General features: G+C 27.4%; 1 protein-coding gene across 3 annotated transcripts; it reads right to left on the bottom strand.

Moving 5' to 3' along the window:
• Positions 1–497: 497 nt before the first annotated feature.
• Positions 498–17,510, bottom strand: LOC132947333 (major facilitator superfamily domain-containing protein 6-like). Of its 3 annotated transcripts, XM_061017595.1 has the most exons (10): positions 8,952–9,068; positions 8,732–8,872; positions 5,896–8,658; positions 4,080–4,444; positions 3,773–3,916; positions 3,140–3,407; positions 2,733–2,920; positions 2,349–2,485; positions 1,726–2,090; positions 498–814 (listed from the first exon to the last, which is right to left on the bottom strand). In XM_061017595.1, exons 3-10 carry the CDS (start codon positions 6,005–6,007, stop codon positions 651–653), a joined length of 1,743 nt encoding a protein of 580 aa, XP_060873578.1. In that variant the 5' UTR covers positions 6,008–8,658; positions 8,732–8,872; positions 8,952–9,068; the 3' UTR covers positions 498–650. The 3 variants fall into 3 exon arrangements, with proteins under 3 accessions (XP_060873578.1, XP_060873579.1, XP_060873577.1); XM_061017596.1 differs by lacking the exons at positions 5,896–8,658; positions 8,732–8,872 and adding an exon at positions 17,316–17,510 and having other exon boundaries at positions 8,952–9,073; XM_061017594.1 differs by having other exon boundaries at positions 5,896–8,872.
• Positions 17,511–21,966: the final 4,456 nt, after the last annotated feature.

Genomic DNA, 21,966 nt, shown 5'->3' with positions numbered 1-21,966 from the left:
TGGTAGTTGGTAAAATAATGAATGTTAATTGATGGACTATATTGTGGTGGTGGGGAGGGGGGGAGCCCAACATTTTTTACTTATTTTATATATGTTAGGGCTAAAGCCCTCGCCTAACTTTAAGGTCTAGTTACGCCTATGATGAAGGTACACAGGTCACAGACTATATTAAACTATTTCTTAACTATTTACTATAACTACCGCTATTAACTTTTTTCATATAGTGGTGTATAGGCATTAGAGTATTAGACATATTATATAGTACGCCATTTTATGTTTCTCAGAGAGTTCATTGATTAGGAATTAACTACATGCGGTTTGAACAACAGAATAAAGCATTTACCTACTATAATATTATATGGAGTGGTCTCTCTCGTATTTAACATAAGAAACGCGTAACTTCAGAAAACACTAATAATTAATACTTGAAACATTAAGATGATTTTCTTAATTAATATTTATAATAAGGATCAAACTATGAGTCTATAAATCATAAATAATTAACTACTAATATATTTTATAAATTATAAATTATTAAAAATTATTATAGGTATACTTAATTAAACATAAATTACTTTACATTGTTATTTATACTTATTTTGTAAAAACATTACATTTGATAGGTAGCTTTAACTTACACAAAAATCATTTCAATTTATGGTACCTATACCATTTACATTTGTCTTACTGAACACAATAAATGAAACATGAAGAATGCCCATAAAGAAGGAGCCGCCAGAAAATAACTTAAAGGTTGATACTCCTCCAATTTTTTCATAAAAAAATCCACCTATCAAACCACCTAGAGATATACCTAAACAAATAGAATTTATAAATATAATTAAATACACAGTGCAAAGATAATTTCAAACATGATTATTGATTATTTCTAAATAATATAATAAAATGTTTAATGATAAAAATTACCAATTCCTTAAACAATAAATTAACAGTTAACCTTAGTTAGCTTACAAAATTATTTACACTATACCTATTGAATTAGTTACAACAAATTACAAATATATTAAACTTAAATATTCAGAGATAAACAAAGGAAAGGAAATTAATAATTTTATGAATATACTTTAATAATATAACCTATTGTGGTAGGGGTTCCCTAATAGTATTATGTTTTATGTAGGTACCTACAATCTACATAGATTGTAAAATATTTAATTTATTGCTAGTAAGTTATAATGCTATGTGTCACTGATTGGGTAAGAGCTAAGAAGGAAAGTGTTTCAAAAACTTCATGAAGCAACTTTGGGTGGAAAATATAAACAATTTTGGATGGAAATGTTTATATAGTATTTTTAAGAAATTACATTGAATATTGATTAAATATACTTAGGTAGTATAATAGTATATTATAGTACTATCTATAATCAATGGTAATAGGTGATTAGGTTACTATTTTGAGGTAATATAATGAATTTTCATTTCTTCAATTACAAAATATTATTTATATGCATTGGTTATAACTTATAAGTAGTAGTATACCTATAGTATAATTAATGATATATTAAGTCAATCAAACTAAACACTGTATACACCAGGAACACCTTTTTTTAGTCAACATATTATATCGTAATATAAGTTAAAAACATAGGTATAGTCATAAACTTATATACGTGGAGATAAAAATATCCAACACACAGTTAAAGTGAATACAATAACTTAATAAATGGCATCAATATGATCTCGTAAATAGTCGCTTACACATACCTACACCTTCAAACAGTGCTCCAGAAAATCCTACCACAGTAGTAACAGCACTGGCAGGAGCAACGATTCTTGCGTATTCCATCAATACAGCGTGACACAATCCGAATGTGATACCGTTTGTGAATTCAACTGGCAGTATCCAAATTGGGTTGGTTATAATTGAGTACAGGTAGAATCTAATAGCAAAAGTGATAAGACCTAATGCCATGCATTGCGTATGACCAATTCGTTTGATAATCCAACCAGAAAAAAATAAAAACGGCATTTCACCGCCAATGCATTGAATTCCTATGGCTGAACCCTGTAATGTTTTTATCCACAATTGTTGTTCACTGTGGTACTTCTGAGTTAAATCCTCCATATACCTATAAAATAAGAAAGTTAAATTCAAGAAATATTTCCAATTTAATAGGCATAAATAAAACGAACTATATTTTATAGAATAGGCACAAAAATACAAAATATTATTATTTTGTTTATAACTTCACAACGTAGGAACTATGAATTTATGACATTAAAACCTATTATAATAATAATAAATAAGTTAACAGTTTTTTTTACAAAAAAAAAAAAATAAATAATTATTTAAAGTTAAATAGTTTAAAAATTTGCTATATTATTACCAAAAAAGGTAATTCCACACCATAGATGTACAAATACCCATTAGTATGATCCATACAAAAAATATCACAATATTCACATTAGTTAGTAATTTGAATACGTCTGATAGTGTATTTTTAGATCCAATTGTCTCAGTGATCTTCAATAAATCATGTAAACATTTCAAAAATGATTTATTATCGTATAGTTGGGTAATTGACAATGTAATATTATAATATTAATGTAATTGTATAATATTCCTAAATGTCTACGTCTACTTTCATAGTGTAGGTACAGACGGTACAGTAATGTACTAATCATTAGTGACTACAGTAATGTACCAATCATTAGTAAATATAGGTAATGTATTAAATACAATTGTAAAGTAGGTATCTTAAGTATCTTACTTTTATTTTGTAAGCTACCACAAAATCACACATTACGATTATAAGACATAGATAGTAAATTGGAGAGTAGTTTTTGTGAATCTCACTATCACTAAAATAATCAACAAGTGCTCCACCAAATATCGAAAAAAGTCCCCAACTAATAGATCCCCAACACCTTTGTTTACCGAAATCTTCAAGTCTGGCACCTGAATAATACAACAATAATAGCATAAGATTAACAATATGTCATATTATATTTACATAGCTAAATATATCAATGTATATAATATAATTATGTATAATTTACCAATCCTACATCAAATGAAAATATACACTATATTTACTCTAAGTTTTTTTAAATCGTAACTAATTTTTTTTTTTGATTAATTAATAATTAACTAACTTTAAAATAAAGAAACAATCACCTAAAAGATCAAAGCAAATTGGGTCTTGAAGACTCCAAGTGATTGCTTGACCAATCCAAAATAAACTCATAACAATGAAATATTCCCAGAACTGATGTAAGTTCAAAATGCTCCCTTCCAACTTTGTCATAGTAGCTAATTTCATTATAACATCATTCGAGCAGTCGATCTCACATCGAGTACTCACTGGTTTTAGGCACTTGGGAAATAAAACCTGGTTTTCCTTGAATTGCACCGATTTTACTTGAAATCCGAAATTGTTTTCAATCTAACAATGCATATTATATAGTAAGAAAAAATAAAAATAACTTAAACGTCATGCAACATTATGATTTTTAGTAAAAAATAATAAAATATATTGTATAAAAAATTGATATTATATGAATTGTTCGACAAAGGTTGGTTTTTAATTGACTCTGTAACTACAATTTATAATATTAATAAACTTTTATTATAATATACAAATGTGTTTATATTTGTTTCGATCTATTATTACAGTGTGTCAGTGTGTGTAAAAAATCGGCTTCGGCTATATTTATAAAACACAAATAGTTTTAGGAATTTACCACCGGAGATCATTTACGTACCTAGGCAATGTTTGATGCAAATAACAATATAATATTTACAATTTACCTGATCTGTTATAATTTGGGACAAAGATACATTGAGATGTTCAAGTGTATTGTTTGTATCCGTGTTGTATTGAGGTATACAATAATCCATGCTCCAATGTTTACATATTTCATCCCGAAATGATTTATTAGGTTGACAAAATAACTGAAAATGATACATACAAAATGTATTATTTATTCATTTGTAAATTAAAATATTTTATTTATTTTAGAAAAAATTACAAAAAATACGTACATACATGCTAAAATACTGTTTTAAAATTATCCTATTATCTATTTTATTTTTATTTTACCAATTTATAACGTACTTGACATGTAATCGACTCAGAATTATTTTTTAAGAACTTAGATAGACTGGCATCGCATTCAGGCAACTGGCCCCCAACGTTTGAACAAACGTCCAACACTGTTGTGGTGTTACAACTTAAAACCGCAGCATTTTCCGTTGGTAGTTTTTGAATAAAGTTTAACGCAAATGCTGTTAAACCACAAGTCAAAACAAATGCTAAAAACATTATTCTTTTCACTCGAAATTTATCAACTATGAATCCAGTTAAAGGCTTGACTAAAAAGGATAAAATAGATAGATATGTGTAAAGATAACCAACTAACATCGGTGAATAGCCCATTTGTTTAGCTATGGTCGGAGAAAATCCTACGATAGAAGCAACACCTGAAAACCAAAGTTATAATTTAATCCATATAAACTTATACTTTCTATGTTAATAGGTTTATCGTAGAATATAAATTATAAGTATCTGAAACTCAAATGTAAAAAGGTGGGTAAGTGGATGTCACTCTACTGTACAGTAGGTTACAAGTGGATCACTGTAATGGATGGTGTTAAATTTGAATTCAATGATATAATATCATTGTATAAGACAACGATTCTGAGCGAAAACGGTCAGTCAGCCTATGATATTACTAAGTACATTTGATGATATTATTGTGAATAAAGTAATTTATAAATAACCTATTTACGTGAAGCCTTGTTTTCAATTTTCAATCCTTAGCTATAAAAGTTCAACATTTTATAAATTTTTAACTACAAAATAATTATTAAATTTTAAATTTGATAAATTTTGTCAACATTTGAAACTTTAAATGCTTATACAAAAAATTGTGCCTATGTATTTTTAATATTTTTCAACTGCTATTAGAACGATATATCAGGAACCTTATATTAAATTTTCACGCTTTTTTACCCAACAAATAAAATTTTATTGATATTTATAGAAAAAAAAAACTAAAAAAATTGAAAACTGGCAATGTCCGTAAACAGCTCAAAAAGAGTCAAATTATTTTCAAAATTTTATCGTGTATAGAAAATGCTAATATAAACATTCAGTGAAACATTCAAGTAGGTAGTCATACGTTTTTTAATTACAACAAAATAAGAAAATCGTTACATGAGATATCGAGTGAATATCAATTAGGAATATGAATTTAAATATATATATATATTTTAAAAATATGAATTTAAAACGCTCATAAAAATTTAATTTGACTTTCTTGTAGACATTTTTTTTTTTTTGATAAAGATAGACAAATAATGAGGAATCTTGCAATACATTTTTAAATTTTGGATTTAAATAGAAAATTTTTTATGAATTTCTAGTTCAAAATAATTTGGAAATTTTCTTAATTTCAAAAAAACAAAAAATTGTGACAATGGACTTTTAATTTTTTTCATCTGCCTTTGAAACAATATACTAGGAGCCTTCTATGAAATGTTCAAGTTTTTTAAACTTGCGTAGGTAAACAGTGTTTGAATTACTTCAATTCTTCCTTTCAGAAAGACCCCATTCGGACAGTTCAGCCTTCCTGCAAACACTACGTTTTAAGTATTTCTCTACCATATCAATTATCAATCATTTTTGTTAGGATACTCCCATCATGGGCACCATCATTTATAAGACGCCGATTTACCTTCCTATTTAAACATTTTTTTTTTTTTTCATGGTAGTGAAATTGCAGTCTGTTTCTATTATTATCTACGCTCACAGAGTCATAACTGAAATTGTTAGCTACATAATATACACTATTAAACTTGTATAATGTACATTCGTCATTCATACAGATTTAATTATATGACAATTCAAACCTACACATGAAAAAACTTACCCTCGTCATAATCCATTTGTTCTGGACTCGAAGATCTGTCACTTTCACCGCTTTCAAACAAATTTATCTCTTCCATTTGAGATACACGATACACGCCGTCCAGGACAAACATTATTTGACTACATACTCATACATTTTTTAATTACAACAAAATAAGAAAATCGTTACACGAGAAATCGAGTGAATATGAAATGTTGTAAAAATAAGAATTTCAAACGCTCATAAAAATTTAATTTGATTTTCTTGTAGACATTTTTTTTGATAAAGGTAGATAAACTTATGGATAATCTTGTATTACATTTTCAAATCTTAGATTAAAAAAGAAAAATTTTTATAAATTCTCAACTCACTATAATTTGTTAATTTTCGTGATTTTTCCGTATTTTGTCAAGATTTGAACTTTAAATGCTTATAAATAAAAACTGTGACTAAGGATTTTTAATATTTATCAAATGTCATTGTAACAATATAGTAGGAGCCTTGTATTAAATTTTCAAGCTTTTTTACTCAACAAATAACATTTTATTGATATTTGTAGAAAAAAAAACTAAAAAATTGAAAACTGACAATGTCCGTAAACAGCTCAAAATTAGTCAAAATATTTGGAAAATGTTATGGTGTATAGAAAATGCTGATATAAACATTCAGTCAAAATTTCATGTACCTACGGTCATTTGTTTTAGAGGTACACCAAAAACCAAAATCAATTTTCTCGAAAACTCGAAAATTTGCGTAAAAATTCCCGTTTTTTCTTAATTTTTCTTTTGTTTTTCATGTCGCTTTATTGTTGTGTCTGTCATTACCTTTTAGGACAGTAAAAATGCTTAGATTTTCTTCAATAGTATCTTTTCTGATAGGAAAGTGAATCTAGTTGATACTCTGAGGGGTCAAAAGTAAAAATATCCCAGTAGTTTTCAAAATAATTTGACTCTTTTTGAGCTGTTTACGGACATTGTCAGTTTTCAATTTTTTTAGTTTTTTTTCTATAAATATCAATAAAATTTTATTTGTTGGGTAAAGAAGCGTGATATATAAAAGTTATAGGTTATATATAAATTAGTTTATTTACTTTAATATCATCAAATATACTTTATTTGAATTCAATGATATTTTATCATTGAATTCAAATTTGACACCATACATTACAGTGACCCACTTGTAAAATACTGTACAGCAGAGCGACATCCACTTACCCACCTTTTTACAACATTGGATATTCACTCGATATCTCATTTAATATCGATTCTGTTATATTGTTGTATTTCACAAGACAAATAACTGTAGATACATGGAAATTTTACTGAATGTTTATACTTTCATTTTCTATACACCATAAAATTTATTTTATATGTTTTGAGCTGTTTACAAGCAAATTACTTATATCAATTTTTTTTCCATAAATATCAAAAAAATATATTTGTTAGGCCAAAAAGCATGGAATTAAAATTTAATAATTATTTTGTATTTTTTTGTTTAACTTTAATGGCTAAGGATTGAAAATTTAATACAGGATTCCACGTAAATAGGTTATATATATAAATTACTTCATTCATAATAATATCACTAAATATACTTTATCCGAGTACCATTTAGGAACTATAAGAGTTGAAAAAATAGGCTATACACACGCTCCAAGTCAGAATGTAACTTTTATTGAAAACTGTCCAGTAGTTTCTTAGTCTATATTAACTTTGGATAAACCAACATACATTTTTTAATTATTTGAATAAATATGTAATTTAGCGGTAAATATAGGTGTATCTTTATTTTGGTCTACCTATGTACCTTAGTTCACGGGTAATTTTACGTCCATATCCCATGTTTTGTGAACTAATTCTACAGAGATGGATAATTCGCTTGTGGCAAATTATTGGATATTATAGTACTTTGTATAAATCGGACGTAATTCAAATTACTTTTTAAACTTTCCTGATAACTCAAAAAACTATAAGAAATTTTCACAAAATTGGTCAAGTAGTTTTTGATTAGGTACCAACTACCAGATATCTGGTACCTATATAAACTACAAACATATATTCAAGTATTCAACTCTCATATTTGTTTTAAGTTATAATTTCTTTATCTGAAACCATAATCGTGACGATTTGATGCATGCACCTCATCTGACCGAGTAACCAATAACAACTATTTATAAATAAAAACAAATTTTAAAATTCTACATCTTAAAATCCTTGTGTGAGCAGTGACCTACTGGGTCCAATTATAAATCTAAGCCACCCAGGGACCCACTCAAATAGAAATAAAATCGGTAGAGACGTTTAGGAGTTCAGTGACATACACAGTACCTACTACACGTATAGAAGAAGAATAAAATTATAAATATAAAGATAAACCTTTAATAAACAAATACATAAAAAAAGTTGGGCAAGTCGCACTGCTGTACAGATGGTTAAAACGATTCTGAGCGGAGATGGTTTGTCAGTGTGGATATTTTATATTATGTTTATACCTATTGTTATTACTTATTATATTAATACGGTAGCCAGTTCAATTAATATTACCAAATTACAATTTATCGACATTTATAGAAAAAAATACTAAAAAAATTGAAAATTGAAAATGTCCGTAAGCAGCTCGAAAACAGTCAAAATATTTTGAAAATTGTATCAAGAACAGGAATTCTTCTGTTGAAGAAAATTTAAGCATTTTTACTCGTTTAAAAGATAATGACAGACACAAATAAATTAAAAAAAAACATAATCATTGTTAAACCATTTTACATTCATCGGAGCCGCTCAATATCTAAAATATTATTGATTATTAAAAACCATATATTTTTTAATAATTATCATTTCAATATTGCTTTAGTACCTACATATTTTAACCTATTTTTGCCTCTTATAACTGGCCTCTTTTGACATGCATATAATTCCAGTCTTTACTCGTATAATATTATCTCAGATATAGCTAGCTACCAATAATATATATTCATATTTCATATTGCTCTATATTCAGTCTATAATTAAATTACAACATTTTTACATGTCATAGTAAATATAATATTAAAATATTTATTTATATATTGTTATACTTACCACCCAAATAAAGAAAATAGTGAAATTTCATTCTCAACATACGTTTATTTACCGAAAACATTTTTAACGGAGTTTGGAAATTGTTGAATTTGTTTAGCTTTTTATCCTTAGTTCCTGCAAACCTAAAAATTTAAAAGTATCAATAAAATAATAAATCTGACTAATAAAAAAAATTTAATTATTATTCAATAAGATTTAAATTTCAGCACACCTATTTATTATATATAAATTATAATATATACCTATCTACTATATTATGTATTAGGTAATGCATAATCCTTAAACAGATTGATTCACTAAGCATAATCACCCTCTTTTTTCTCCAAAGTAATATAGTTATTCAAAATCTGACTTTAAATTTTTAAATATAATATCCAATTTCCATATTTTTAAATTCTTTATATTTGTTTAACTATAGTTAAGTAGTATCCTGTAGAGTTACAGAATTCTCTTTTTTCAAATGAGAACTCACTTTCTGCTATAAATTATTTAGCGGATTATTTTTCTGAAAATAATATTGACGTATCAAAATCAAAATTCGAATGAGTATTTCGTTTTTGAGTTTTTCAACTTTGTACACTAAGGATAATACGTCCATCGAAATGGGTTTAGAATATAGTTATTGGGGCTATCGGCTATGGCGATTTAAACATTTCAGTGAATAATATTAATCGATAAATATTTATAATAATATGTATGAACTGTTACGGTTTAATAAATACTTGATCCAGTAATTACTAGGTACTACATTATTTATTTTATTTTTGTAAAATAATTGTTAAGGATTATTCGTAGTATAAACATTTTACTAACTGAGAAACTCCTCGTTCAAATAATTTAAAAAAGTAATCTATATTGTACCTACCGTATAGTATAGGTATTAAAAAAAATTGAGTTCTCATTTAAAAAATAGAAATTTCTTTCACCATAAAAAACTCCATAAGTATTATAGTAGGGCCTCGATAATCCGACACTTGTTACTCGTTAGTTACTCCCACAAGCTACAACCTCACTATACCTCAGCAATCCGATACTTTCTTTTCAAATTTTTTTTTCATATTTTTACCATTACATTTGTAATTTATGAATTGAATAATATACACACATAACCCTCAATAATCCAGCAAACCTTCTTAATCCGACAACCCTTGTTCCCATATAAGTTGGACTAGGTATAACGAGGTTCTGTGGTACAAACAAACTCAAGAATTGTGAATACCTACTTTGTAGACCAAAACACAAGGGGGCGTAATTAAAGGAGTGATGAGGGGGATATAGATCAACCCAGAGCCTTTATAATATATATGTACAAGAAAATTAGATTTTCGGAACAAATTCACTTTTGCTAGATTTGCTAGATATCCAGCATTTTTTTAAACTTTTTTTTCTTTCTACAACACATTAAATTTAAAAAAAAATGTCTGTTTTAATCAAAGAATCAAAGTATTATTTCTTTACACATCGTAATCAGTATACTATGACTATCTTGTTTTAACATACCTAATACCTATGTATGCAAAAACGATGGTGAAGTCAAAATTTCTTAATTTTAAAGTTATATAGGTAGCTAATTGAAATATAAAATATATAGTATTTTCATATACTGATATACACAGTACACACAACTTTATCTTGTCTATGTCAAAACCTCGACTTGTTATATAAAGCCATCTTTGATGGGTCACGGACTTAAAATAGCTAAAACATTAAAACTTAGTCTGACTGCCAAATTCTGCAGACTTCGTTTTCAGCATGCTTAACGTGTAGTTATAACACGTTAAAACAAAAAGTTTTCAGACATTGTATTAGACTTGAATAGTTGAGTTAAATGTACAACCAACAGAAATTAGAGGAGATAATATAGTTGTTGTGAATCGTGATAATAGAGAATATAGGGGGAAATATTTGTGCCCAACCTTCTATGAACTCCACGAGCCGCTACTGGTCTAAAGTTAATCGCAATATATAATATAATATTTAAATTGCATCATATTTCAAAATGAGCTTATACATACTTTTAATTTTTAAGTTAATTTAATTTTATTGTATTTCTTCAAATGCATTATGAAGTTCATACTACAGTAATATATAGCAATATTATTATGAAATAAGTGAATGAAGGGTGAAGGAAAAGAAGGAGATTGTGATAATTACTAAAATTATCTCGACATCATGTAGGTAGGTATAATGTATAAATGTATAATAGTGTAATACCAAATACTATAAACAACAGAAAATATAAGACCAACCCATTATACCTACATCAAAGCATAATAATATGTAAAACAATATATTAATACAAAAAATCAATTACATTTTAATCATGGGTAAAATTGTCTAGGAACTCACATTGTATACTTACTAAATTATAGATTCTGTTTAAGCAGTTTATTTTATAAATAAGTATACTATTTAAAATATTAAACTTAGTAATTACCTCTGTTTATTTTTCATAATCTGTAATGTACAAATTATTATTATTTTAAGTCGATATAATATAATAGGTACCATAATCATAACTAATGTCCATTTTTACTTTAATTACTTGATTAAAAAAAAAAAATAATAAGAAACAAACAACAGTCATAACATTATATTGATTAACAAACACTATCATAATTCAATAATAATTGTATAAAGTACATATAATATAGTATAATATGTTCTATGGTATCAGGCGGTAACATTTTCGAAGTTTCTCCACGGCATGGAGGTTTGTACATTCTGCGAATCGTGTCTTTTTTTCTCTCGTCACATTTGCTTACCTACTTATATATTTTATTTGAACAGATTGTGTAATGTTTAAAATACATAAAAAACGAGGGAATTAGTTATTACGGTGATTATTGATTGCCAACAAACACCAAGATTAGACGAAAAACACGACACGACTCGATGCTCGATGGAAAAAATACGACACGACACAAAATACACGAAGGAGCTGTGCAGGCGCCTGTAGTTTGGAATGTCAATATGTGATCAATTTATTTTTAGCGGTGCTTTTAAGTAACTAGGTATTTGTGTATTGACATTTAAATTATGTTTGTTACTAATTACAATTGAATACTTTTATCTTAAGTATACTGTCTTGGTCGTACATAGGTTCAATAATAAGCATTTTAAATACAACTAATATATTAGTTACAATAATATTATAACCTCGAATATAACGTGTTATTTTCATTATTCTCCTATGACCACATTATTTAGATATTAGGGCAGAGAGTAAGTTTTTTTAATTTTTTCAAGCATATTATTTATAATGATTTATTATTGAAAATAATTATAATACTAACTTGAAAAGTTCTTGCTATATCATATTATTGTATCAGGCTTCACATCATTATATTTTTTTAAACCTCTAGGTTAATACCTACCTACTGTAATAATGATTTTGAAAACATAAATATAAAATATTATTTTATAAAGTACGAATTTTTTGGCACCGATTCTCAATGTATTTTCATAACTCATAAGATATTTTGTTTAAAATATTAAGCCAGGTTCACAGCTTCGTTGTCTGCCGTTTCGTGCCGATTCGGCTTTTATCGTATACTGATTGGCCATGGTAACCAATAATCATGGTATAACTAACCATGATCTACGAGAAAATGTCCAGAGTTGGGTCAAGCTCATAAGGCCTATGCCCCAGTATGGTCAAACTCAATTTTTAGACACGAAACGACAGCCGATATATCTGTGAACGGTGAACCCGGTTTATAGCCGGTTAACTAAGCCAACTTTGATTTCTGTAAATAACGATCATGTGCATGAATCAAATAAAAATCTAATTTCTGCGACTAAAATAAAAAATCTAATGGTGTAAAAAGCTCAACTAACTAACGATTTACCTGCTCAAATTTTCGTGGAAGTGGTATCAAACGTACCCCGAAGTATACTCACTGAATTGCCAAAAGAAGAATATCTAAAAAGATACCACAAACCTACTTGTGGAAACGAAATAATTATTGAAGGTAAATAATATTGTACATTTTTAATTGATTTTTATTTAAATAAAGAAATTAAGAAAAACGTCTGCAAAATTTACGCATACAAATACAAGTGGGGAATATCGGTGTTTTAGATTTTTTAACAGCCGTAAGTCATAATATAAGAAAGAGGTGTACCTAATTATAATATTACATTTTTATAGCATTGTTATTATAATTATATAGGTACTTTAATTGTATTTATGATTGACTATTTATTATTGTATTATATTTTATTATTTTAGACTTGTATTAAATTAAATTAAATTATATTTAAATATGTGACTTAAGTAAGTAATTAACATTTTTTATGATATTTTATGACTTTTTATGTAATTTTAATGTATTTTTCAATACGATTTTACCATATTTATACTTAAATGTTTATATATTTTCATTCATTTTTATCGGGACTTTGTATTAAATTAAATTATATTTTAATATGTGATTTAAGTAAGTAATTAACATTTTTTATGGTATTACATGACTTTTTATGTATTTATATATTTATCGGGACTTTTTTTCCTAGTGTGGGACTTTTTTACCGGGGCTTTTTTTCCCGATTACCAGCGTGAACATTGTGACCAGCACGATCAAAAGTTGAATATATTCAACTCCACTGTATATTTACGGTATCGTGTTGGTCGACACAATCACATTTTTTTGTCACGCCTGCGCAGAAAGTTTGGTTTTCGATAGCGGTTGAGGCGTTGGAAAGCGTCATATTCCCGTCCAGCGGGCGGTAAAGTGGGAATCCCTAATAGTGCTGCGCGCACATTTCACTGAAATCTATACCACGGTCGTCGGTTCCTTACAAATTATTAGCTTTTGGTTACATCTCCTAACCATATTATAACCTCCATGCGTGACGCTTAAAATAAATAAAACCAAATCGTTTATTTCATGAAATATTGTTGTCGTAGAATTATAGTCTAGTTGTTGCATTACCTTAGATCCCTGCATTACCTTTGTCGTGATGGATAAATGCAGATGCGTGACAAAAAATGTCACCCACGACTGAAATAGCTCACTTCCCGCCCTTGCCACACAATATACTATTACAATCACATTTTGGTAAACCAATCAGAAAAAAGTATTTTACACGACATGACACAACACGGGCAGTTGTGAGCCCTCCTTAAGTTGAATTGTATTCAACATTTTACCGTGTAGTTATAAATGGTTACTAATGTATTAATATATTATGACATTATGAGGAAATTCTATAGCGGTAAACGTTGGAAAATATTGGCACTGTCTGTTTGCTAAACAGTGAAGTGAACGTTTGCAAATTTTGAAAACGCCATGATCCAGCGTTTTGTCTGTTTAGTTGCTATACCGTATTCCTACCGTGGTTGAGCTTGTTAATACATTTTCCACTTTCCGCTCTTTAAGGAGATTCTTATGGGCTATCTAGCTATTTATTATAATTAATACTTAACTTTACTTACTTTTCTATGATTTTAACTTAGGTTTATTGATCAAAGGTATCTACCTATGTTGATATTATTTAAAATTATAACATGGCTTTACCTATTATGTTTCGAAATATATACCACGGTTAATTTACATACCGCACCAAAAACTTACGAATTTCAAACTTTTCAACGTTTTAGCGTTCGTAAAACCGCTGCAAAACGTTTTCTGCTATAGAATTTCCTTATAGAAGGAATAGGTATACCGACTACCTGGTAAGTAGTCACCAGGAATTAACGTTTAGTATATCCATAAATTGGTATAACAATTGAGTAGAAATATACATAAATATAATATATTTTAATCAATTCAATGATATAAAATTATTTATTAGCTAAAATTTAAAATGCAAGTGCGGTTTATGAATGAACACCAATCAATCTTATACTAGGATTAGATGCAAAGATTTAATTAGACAAGTAGGTACCTAATATATTTTAAGTACTTTGGCTATATAATACCTATCTATGTTTATAAAACGCATATTATAGAATAATGTAGACACACTCTCTCGTACATTATGTAAAATTGTATTACCCATGTAAAACTATAACCACTTGAAGTAAAGATTTAAGAGTGTCCGACACACAAATACACAATATACAACGATAAGACATTTACAATTTACATTGGTTTTTTTTTTTTGTACAAACATGCTGAAGGTCTATAAATGTGTGATATATACAGAGTGTATATAGCAGGAAGACCTGACAAATAAAACAACTTTTGTTCTAATCAAAAAATAATATTTTTTCTATAAAATTGTTGATTCGTAAATATAACATTTTTATTTTTCATTACTTATATTCAAGGCTGGGCACTAACGAGTTAAAAAGTTAATTTAATTTAAACTTTTTAACTTAACTAGTTACTTTTGGCTTTTCATTAACTTAACTGTTAACTTACTAAATTTCTTTCTTAATTAACGTGAAATTAACGAGTTAATTTTTCATTTTAAGAAGTAAGTTAAGTTAATTTATTTTATTTTGTTTTTAATTTTATAATATTTCACTATTTTAGTCTATTTCGTTTTCATGTCAAAAAATATGTATCTTAAATTCTTCAAAGTTAAAAATTTATATCATTCGAATCTAACTTATATGGAAATACTGTATGAAGTATTAACACTATATCCTATAATTTAGTTTTGGGTTGGAAAAAAATTAAGTACGCTAGCGTTGTATAAACAAATTAACTTTTAACTTTTAACTTTTTGTTATTGATGCATATTAACTTAACTTGACTGAGTTAAAAAAAATCATTAACTTGCCCAGCCTTGCTTATATTTTTTATTGTAGCTTTGTTACTTTGATTGTAAAAGACAGGGTATGGCAACAGAATGATTTATTCGGGTTTTGGGTGTTTACTTGTATTCGGGTGTTCAAACAACAGAATAAAAAATTTAAACAAACGTTCCAGTGTTTATAACCGTTATTATTCGGATTAATATCGGTTAATGCGGGTGTTTAGTAGTTCAGAAAAAAACATAATTTTTTTAAATTTTTAATTGTTTAGTAACATATTGTTATCATTTAACAAATAATTAACTAAAAAATCGAACTAACCACATAGAATATAATATTATACAAAATGATATATCACATGAAGATTGTAAAATGAAAAATTATTCGGGTTTTGTTTAATTCGGGAGTTTTGAAAATAGAATCATTCGTGTTATATGGATTTCTGGTGTTTGATTTTTTAAGGGTTTTTAAGGGTGTTACATTTATCAAAGTCAAGCGTGGTTAATTTTTTATGATTTGTTAAAATGTTACATTTTTTTGAAGTAAGACTCATTAATTTGAAAAGTCATAACTTTTAGAAAAAATATTTAGATTCTAACAAGTACCTACAGGTTAGGTTATATCCATTTGAAAATTCACATAAAATGGTTAATAAAAGTTTATACTTTTTGAATTTAAAATGTATTTTACAACTGGATCAACTTTACTTAACAAAAATAATGATATTTCAAAAAATTATAAAAAATAAACTACCTGCATGACTTAAATAAATGTTTTTGCACTCAACATTTTTCTAAAAACCATATTTACAAAATGGCTATTTTGAATTTTCCAACGAAAATTTATGTCTGGTTTAAAATTTTTATTTTCAGTATTCAAAAATAAAAAATACCATGCATACGTGTATCGCAAGCGTTTATAAATTATAGAAAAAAATATTAAAAAATGTTGATTAGAACAAAAGTTATTTTATTTGTCACGTCTTCCTGTTACACTCTGTCACTCTGTATATCAATATGTAGGTAATGCACTAATCAGTGGCGTATTTACGGGAAGAGATCAAGGGCATTACCCCTCCACCCCCGTCATAAACCGTATATAATATGCAAAAGTTTTCGGAGTCCTAACTTAGGCCTCTAACTTTAAAGGCGGGGTACTGGATAAAATCATATCCCCACAATACAAAAACCTAAATATATACGCTACTGCAGACCCTAATACCTAAAATCAAAGTAGATGTAGATTTGTTTTAATTAAATATAGGTACCTACCTACCTACGAGATGGATAAATAATTACATTATAGCCTATAGGTAGTTATTATTTAGATGTGGATAATAGGCACGTTGAGTAGATAGGTATAGATAGGTATCTACATTATTTTAACATCTAACAATAATACACATAGTAAAATTCACTAAAATATAATAATGTTTAATAATAGCCTGATTAGTATAGGTAGGTAGATACCTACCAAAGTCTTAAAATATACGCTAGGTACTATATATTATACGCTTTAAAAAAATACTGATACAATTATGATTTATGATATTAGCGGTAAAGGTAGGTAAAGGCTGACCTTATTTAACTAGAACATAATTTGTCTAACTGGCGTATTGAATTCACTATTTTAATAAATAATATTATTTTACATACCTGCTTAGTTATGATATTGCGGCTTTAATTTTTTTTAGCTATACATATTAGTAAACAGGAACAAAAAAAGATAGGTATACTTGTAATTTTCATCATACCTGTAGATACCAATTCGTAAAATATTATAAAAATTACATTAATTATATTAACACAAACGAATCAAATCGTACACCAACCAGCAGGTACCTACCTAACACATACTACAACACTACTAAACTACAATTAAGTTTTTAAAATTCGTTGCCAGAAAGTTCTAAAATAGGATAGCGTTAATAGAGAGCGCTGGTATCGCCTAGATCACAATTATCTATCTAATAGGTAGAGTAAATACCTATCTACATATTATTATTTAATAATTAGGAATAATATTATATTATATTACCTATCTATATAAGTGCCTTTTTTTCCCCTGGTTCAACCGTGGACCGGGGACGGAACTATATAGTTACTTTCGCATTGCTTCGAAACAAAAATCTATAAGCGCTTGTAAGTATAGTACCTATATAAGATACAATAGTCACCCAAGTCATAAGACAAAACTCTTATTGTTTTATGCCTAAATCGGTCTGTATTCCATCAAATTCCAAACGATAAAAATATAATTAAAAAATATACAGGTACCAACCTATAAATATTCTTATTTATTGTGTCAGTGGTCAGTCATCGCATTTCGGAGCAGTATAAATGTTTCAATCTTCAACTTGACTACTTGAGTATCTTTTCTCGTTTCTGGTAGAAAAATGAAACTATCTGGTGTCAAAAGTAAAAGTAATAGTTTTCTTAATAATTGGTGAAAACCAAAAATAAAAAGCGGGAAAGTATAGGTAGTACTAGGTATAGGTACTAGGTACTTAACCACTTTACTATACAGTATAAGAGTCGAATGTACCTTGTCATCGATAAGTCACTGTAATATACGAGTTACATATGTGTTAAATTTGAATTCAATAATAAATCATTGCATACGAAAAATAATTCTGAGGCGCAGAGACGGTCTATCAAGTGTCAACATATTATATTATTAAGTATACTATACACGGTATACCTACCTATATAATACACCAAATTTCCCAGTGGCAAACTTTTTTTTTTACATGTGAGGTCAACACATATTTGGGACACCCATCACCTATAAAACCAAAAACCACATCTTTGACGGAGCTTCAAATCAAAAAATCAAAATTGTGAGAAAGTTGATTTCAAGTAGACTTGACGACGAATTCAAATATCTTTTCAGAATTCTTATCACTTCATTAGATCAATTGATATGTTTGGCAAAGGATCCGTCAAAAATCTTATGTTGCGCGTGTGTTAGACAAAAACAGAAAATCACGGTATGGAATCCCCTTAAAGTACTTAATACGGTAAGTTGAATTATTTTTTTCAGAAAACATTGCGTTTATTATATAACTAACAATTAATATTTTAATATTTAATTACCTATTATTATTTAGTAGGCAACTATATTATACTTTTATATTTTGTTTCTTTTAATTTTTGAGCCACAACCTTAGAACAGCGTGTGAATAAGTTAAATAAGTTAGTGGTATTATAAATACTAAATAGACAATAGCATACAATTAATTTAAATATTTTTTAAATTCCATTGTAATACATTGTGTACCTATAATATACAATAGAATATAATATTGTAATTAAAAGTTACAAATACTTTGTGAATATGTCAAGTATACGTGGTTATTCGTTATTAAATTACACAAAATATAAGAAAATCCGTTCCATGGAATTCGTTAATTTTCTGGTGGATATCTAATATCGAAATCAATTTTAACTTCAAACGGTTATAAACAATATATTTGACTTACAGGTAGATTAAAAATAAACTTTTTTTTATGTGAAAGGTAGGAAAACTTAAGAGGACGCCTAACCCACATTTAGCTTTGTTAGTTTTAAGCGTTAAATTGAATGGACCTATTACGAAACTTTATGGTAAGAAGTACTAAGAATATTGTATGTGTTCGTATGTTTGTTTTTTACAATTATTCAGTTTTTAAGTGAGTTATGAGCATTTTTAATTTACATTTATTATACACACTATAACTCACTTAAAAACCGAATTATCGTAAAAAAGCTACCAACAAAACAAAGGTTTTTACCATCAAGTTTCATAATAGGTCGATTCACACTAATTTTTAAGCTAACAGTTTAAAACTTGAATTTCTGAGCGTAAATTTGGTATGTTATGCTTTTGTAAGGCGGAGACAACACATGCTGGTCCTCTTAATTAGGAAAATCTTGTATTAAATTTTCAAATGTTAGCTATGAAAAGAAAAACTTTAATGAATTTAAAACTATTTGCAAACTTTAGTGATTTTGATAATTGTTGTCAAAATTCTAACTTCAGACGCTCAAACAATTGCCTTGTATTGTTTAAATTGTTTATGACTTATGAGAAATTTTGTAAACCTTCACCAGTCGAATTGAGTTTTGAAATTTTGAATTTTTTACATTTTTAACTACAAAATAGTTTTCGAATATTCGTAATTTTGACGATCATTATCAAAATTTGAACTTCAAATGCAGATAAAAAAAGGTGGATAAGTGGATGTCGCTCTGCTGTACAGTAGGTTACAAGTGGGTCACTGTAATGGATGGTGTTAAATTTGAATTCAATGATATAATATCATTGTATAAGAAAAACGATTCTGAGCGAAAACGGTCAGTCAGCCTATGATATTACCAAGTATATTTGATGATATTATTGTGAATAAAGTAATTTATATATAACCTATTTATGTGGAGCCTTGTTTTAAATTTTCAATCCTTAGCCATAAAAGTTAAACATTTTATAAATTTTTAACCACAAAATAATTAAAAAATTATAAATTTGATAAATGTTGTCAAAATTTGAACTTTAAATGCTTATAAAAAAAAAATTGTGCCTATGTATTTTTAATATTTTTCAACTGCTATTAGAACGATATATCAGGAGCCTTATATTAAATTTTCACGCTTTTTTACCCAACAAATAAAAATTTATTGATATTTATAGAAAAAAAACTAAAAATATTGAAAACTGACAATGTCCGTAAACAGCTCAAAAAGAGTCAAATTATTTTCAAAATTGTATGGTATATAGAAAAGGCTAATATAAACATTCTGTGAAATTTTCAAGTAGGTATCTACAGTCATTCGTTTTTTAATTACAATAAAATAAGAAAATTGTTACATGAGAAATCGAGTGAATATCAAATGTTGTAAAAATATAAATTTCAGACGCTCATAAAAATTTAATTTAAGTTTCTTGTAGACATTTTTGATAAAGGTAGACAAACTTATGAGTAATCTTATATTACATTTTCAAATCTTAGATTTAAAAAGAAAAATTTTTATGAATTCTCAACTCAAAATAATTTCCTATTTTTCGTGATTTTTCCGTATTTTGTCAAAATTTGAACCTTAATAGCTTATAAATAAAAACTGTGACTAAGGATTTTTAATTTTTTTCATCTGCCTTTGAAACAATAACCTAGGAGCCTTCTATTAAATTTTCAAGCTTTTTATTCAACAGATAAAATTTTATTGATATTTATAGAAAAAAAAACTAAAAAAATTGAAAACTGACAATGGCCGTTAACAGCTCAAAAAGAGTCAAAATATTTTGTAAATTTTATGGTGTATAGAAAATGCTAATATAAACATTCAGTCAAAATTTCATGTCCCTACGGTCATTTGTTTTAGAGTTACACCAAAAACCAAAATCGATTTTCTCGAAAACAGATTTTACGTAAAAATTCCCGTTTTTCCTTAATTTTTCTTTTGTTTTTCACGTCGCTTGTGAAAACTACTGGGAAATTTTTACTTTTGACCCCTCCTAAAGTACCAACTAGATTCACTTTCCTATCGGAAAAGTTACTATTGAAGAAAATCCAAGCACTTTTACTGTCCTAAAAGGTGATGACAGACACAAAAATTAAAAAAAAAATAAAAAAAAACACACATCATTGTAAAATCAATACATTTATCGCTTCGCTCAGAATCTAAAATTGTACCTATGTATCTTTAATATTTTTAAATAGCTATAATAACAACTTTTTAGAAACTTTGTACACAATTGTCAAGCTAGCTGTTGGACGTGGGTACTAAAAAATGTTTTAACGAAAAATCTAAAAAAAAATTTTAAATTGCGAATGACTAAAAACAGGACTTACAAACGTAATAATAATGTTATACCTATTTGACTAAAAACGATTGAAATTTGTAGACGTAATTATAACGGTAAGCGATAATCAAAAATAATTAAATACCGCAAAACAAAACATAACGATTAACAAAATACCTATATTATATTATATTTATATAATATCATTTAACAAAACATAATTTATAGAATATCATTAAACGAAAAATATCGCAAAACGTAATTTTTAGAATTTCATTGAACAAATAATAACGTAAAACGAAATAATTTAAAATCCATTTTTTTATTGGTTTTGTAAAAATATTTATTTCGTGCATACGGACATTAGAATTGATTGTATTATAGACAACGGCTAATTAATATGAGCGGCCGGAGTCGGCAGTCGAACAGCGCTCAGTTACGCACCGTTTACGCCGGGGCTATACACGGCGTATTCCGCCCAGTTTTCCGTCGAATTAATAATGCATTGGTTTATATCAGAGCAGCTAA

This window comes from Metopolophium dirhodum, chromosome 6 (assembly GCF_019925205.1).
Source record: "Metopolophium dirhodum isolate CAU chromosome 6, ASM1992520v1, whole genome shotgun sequence".
In the NCBI taxonomy this organism is placed as follows: Eukaryota; Metazoa; Arthropoda; class Insecta; order Hemiptera; family Aphididae; genus Metopolophium; species Metopolophium dirhodum.
The sequence above is the reverse complement of the archived record's forward strand: the minus strand, read 5'-3'. Positions and strand labels throughout refer to the sequence as shown.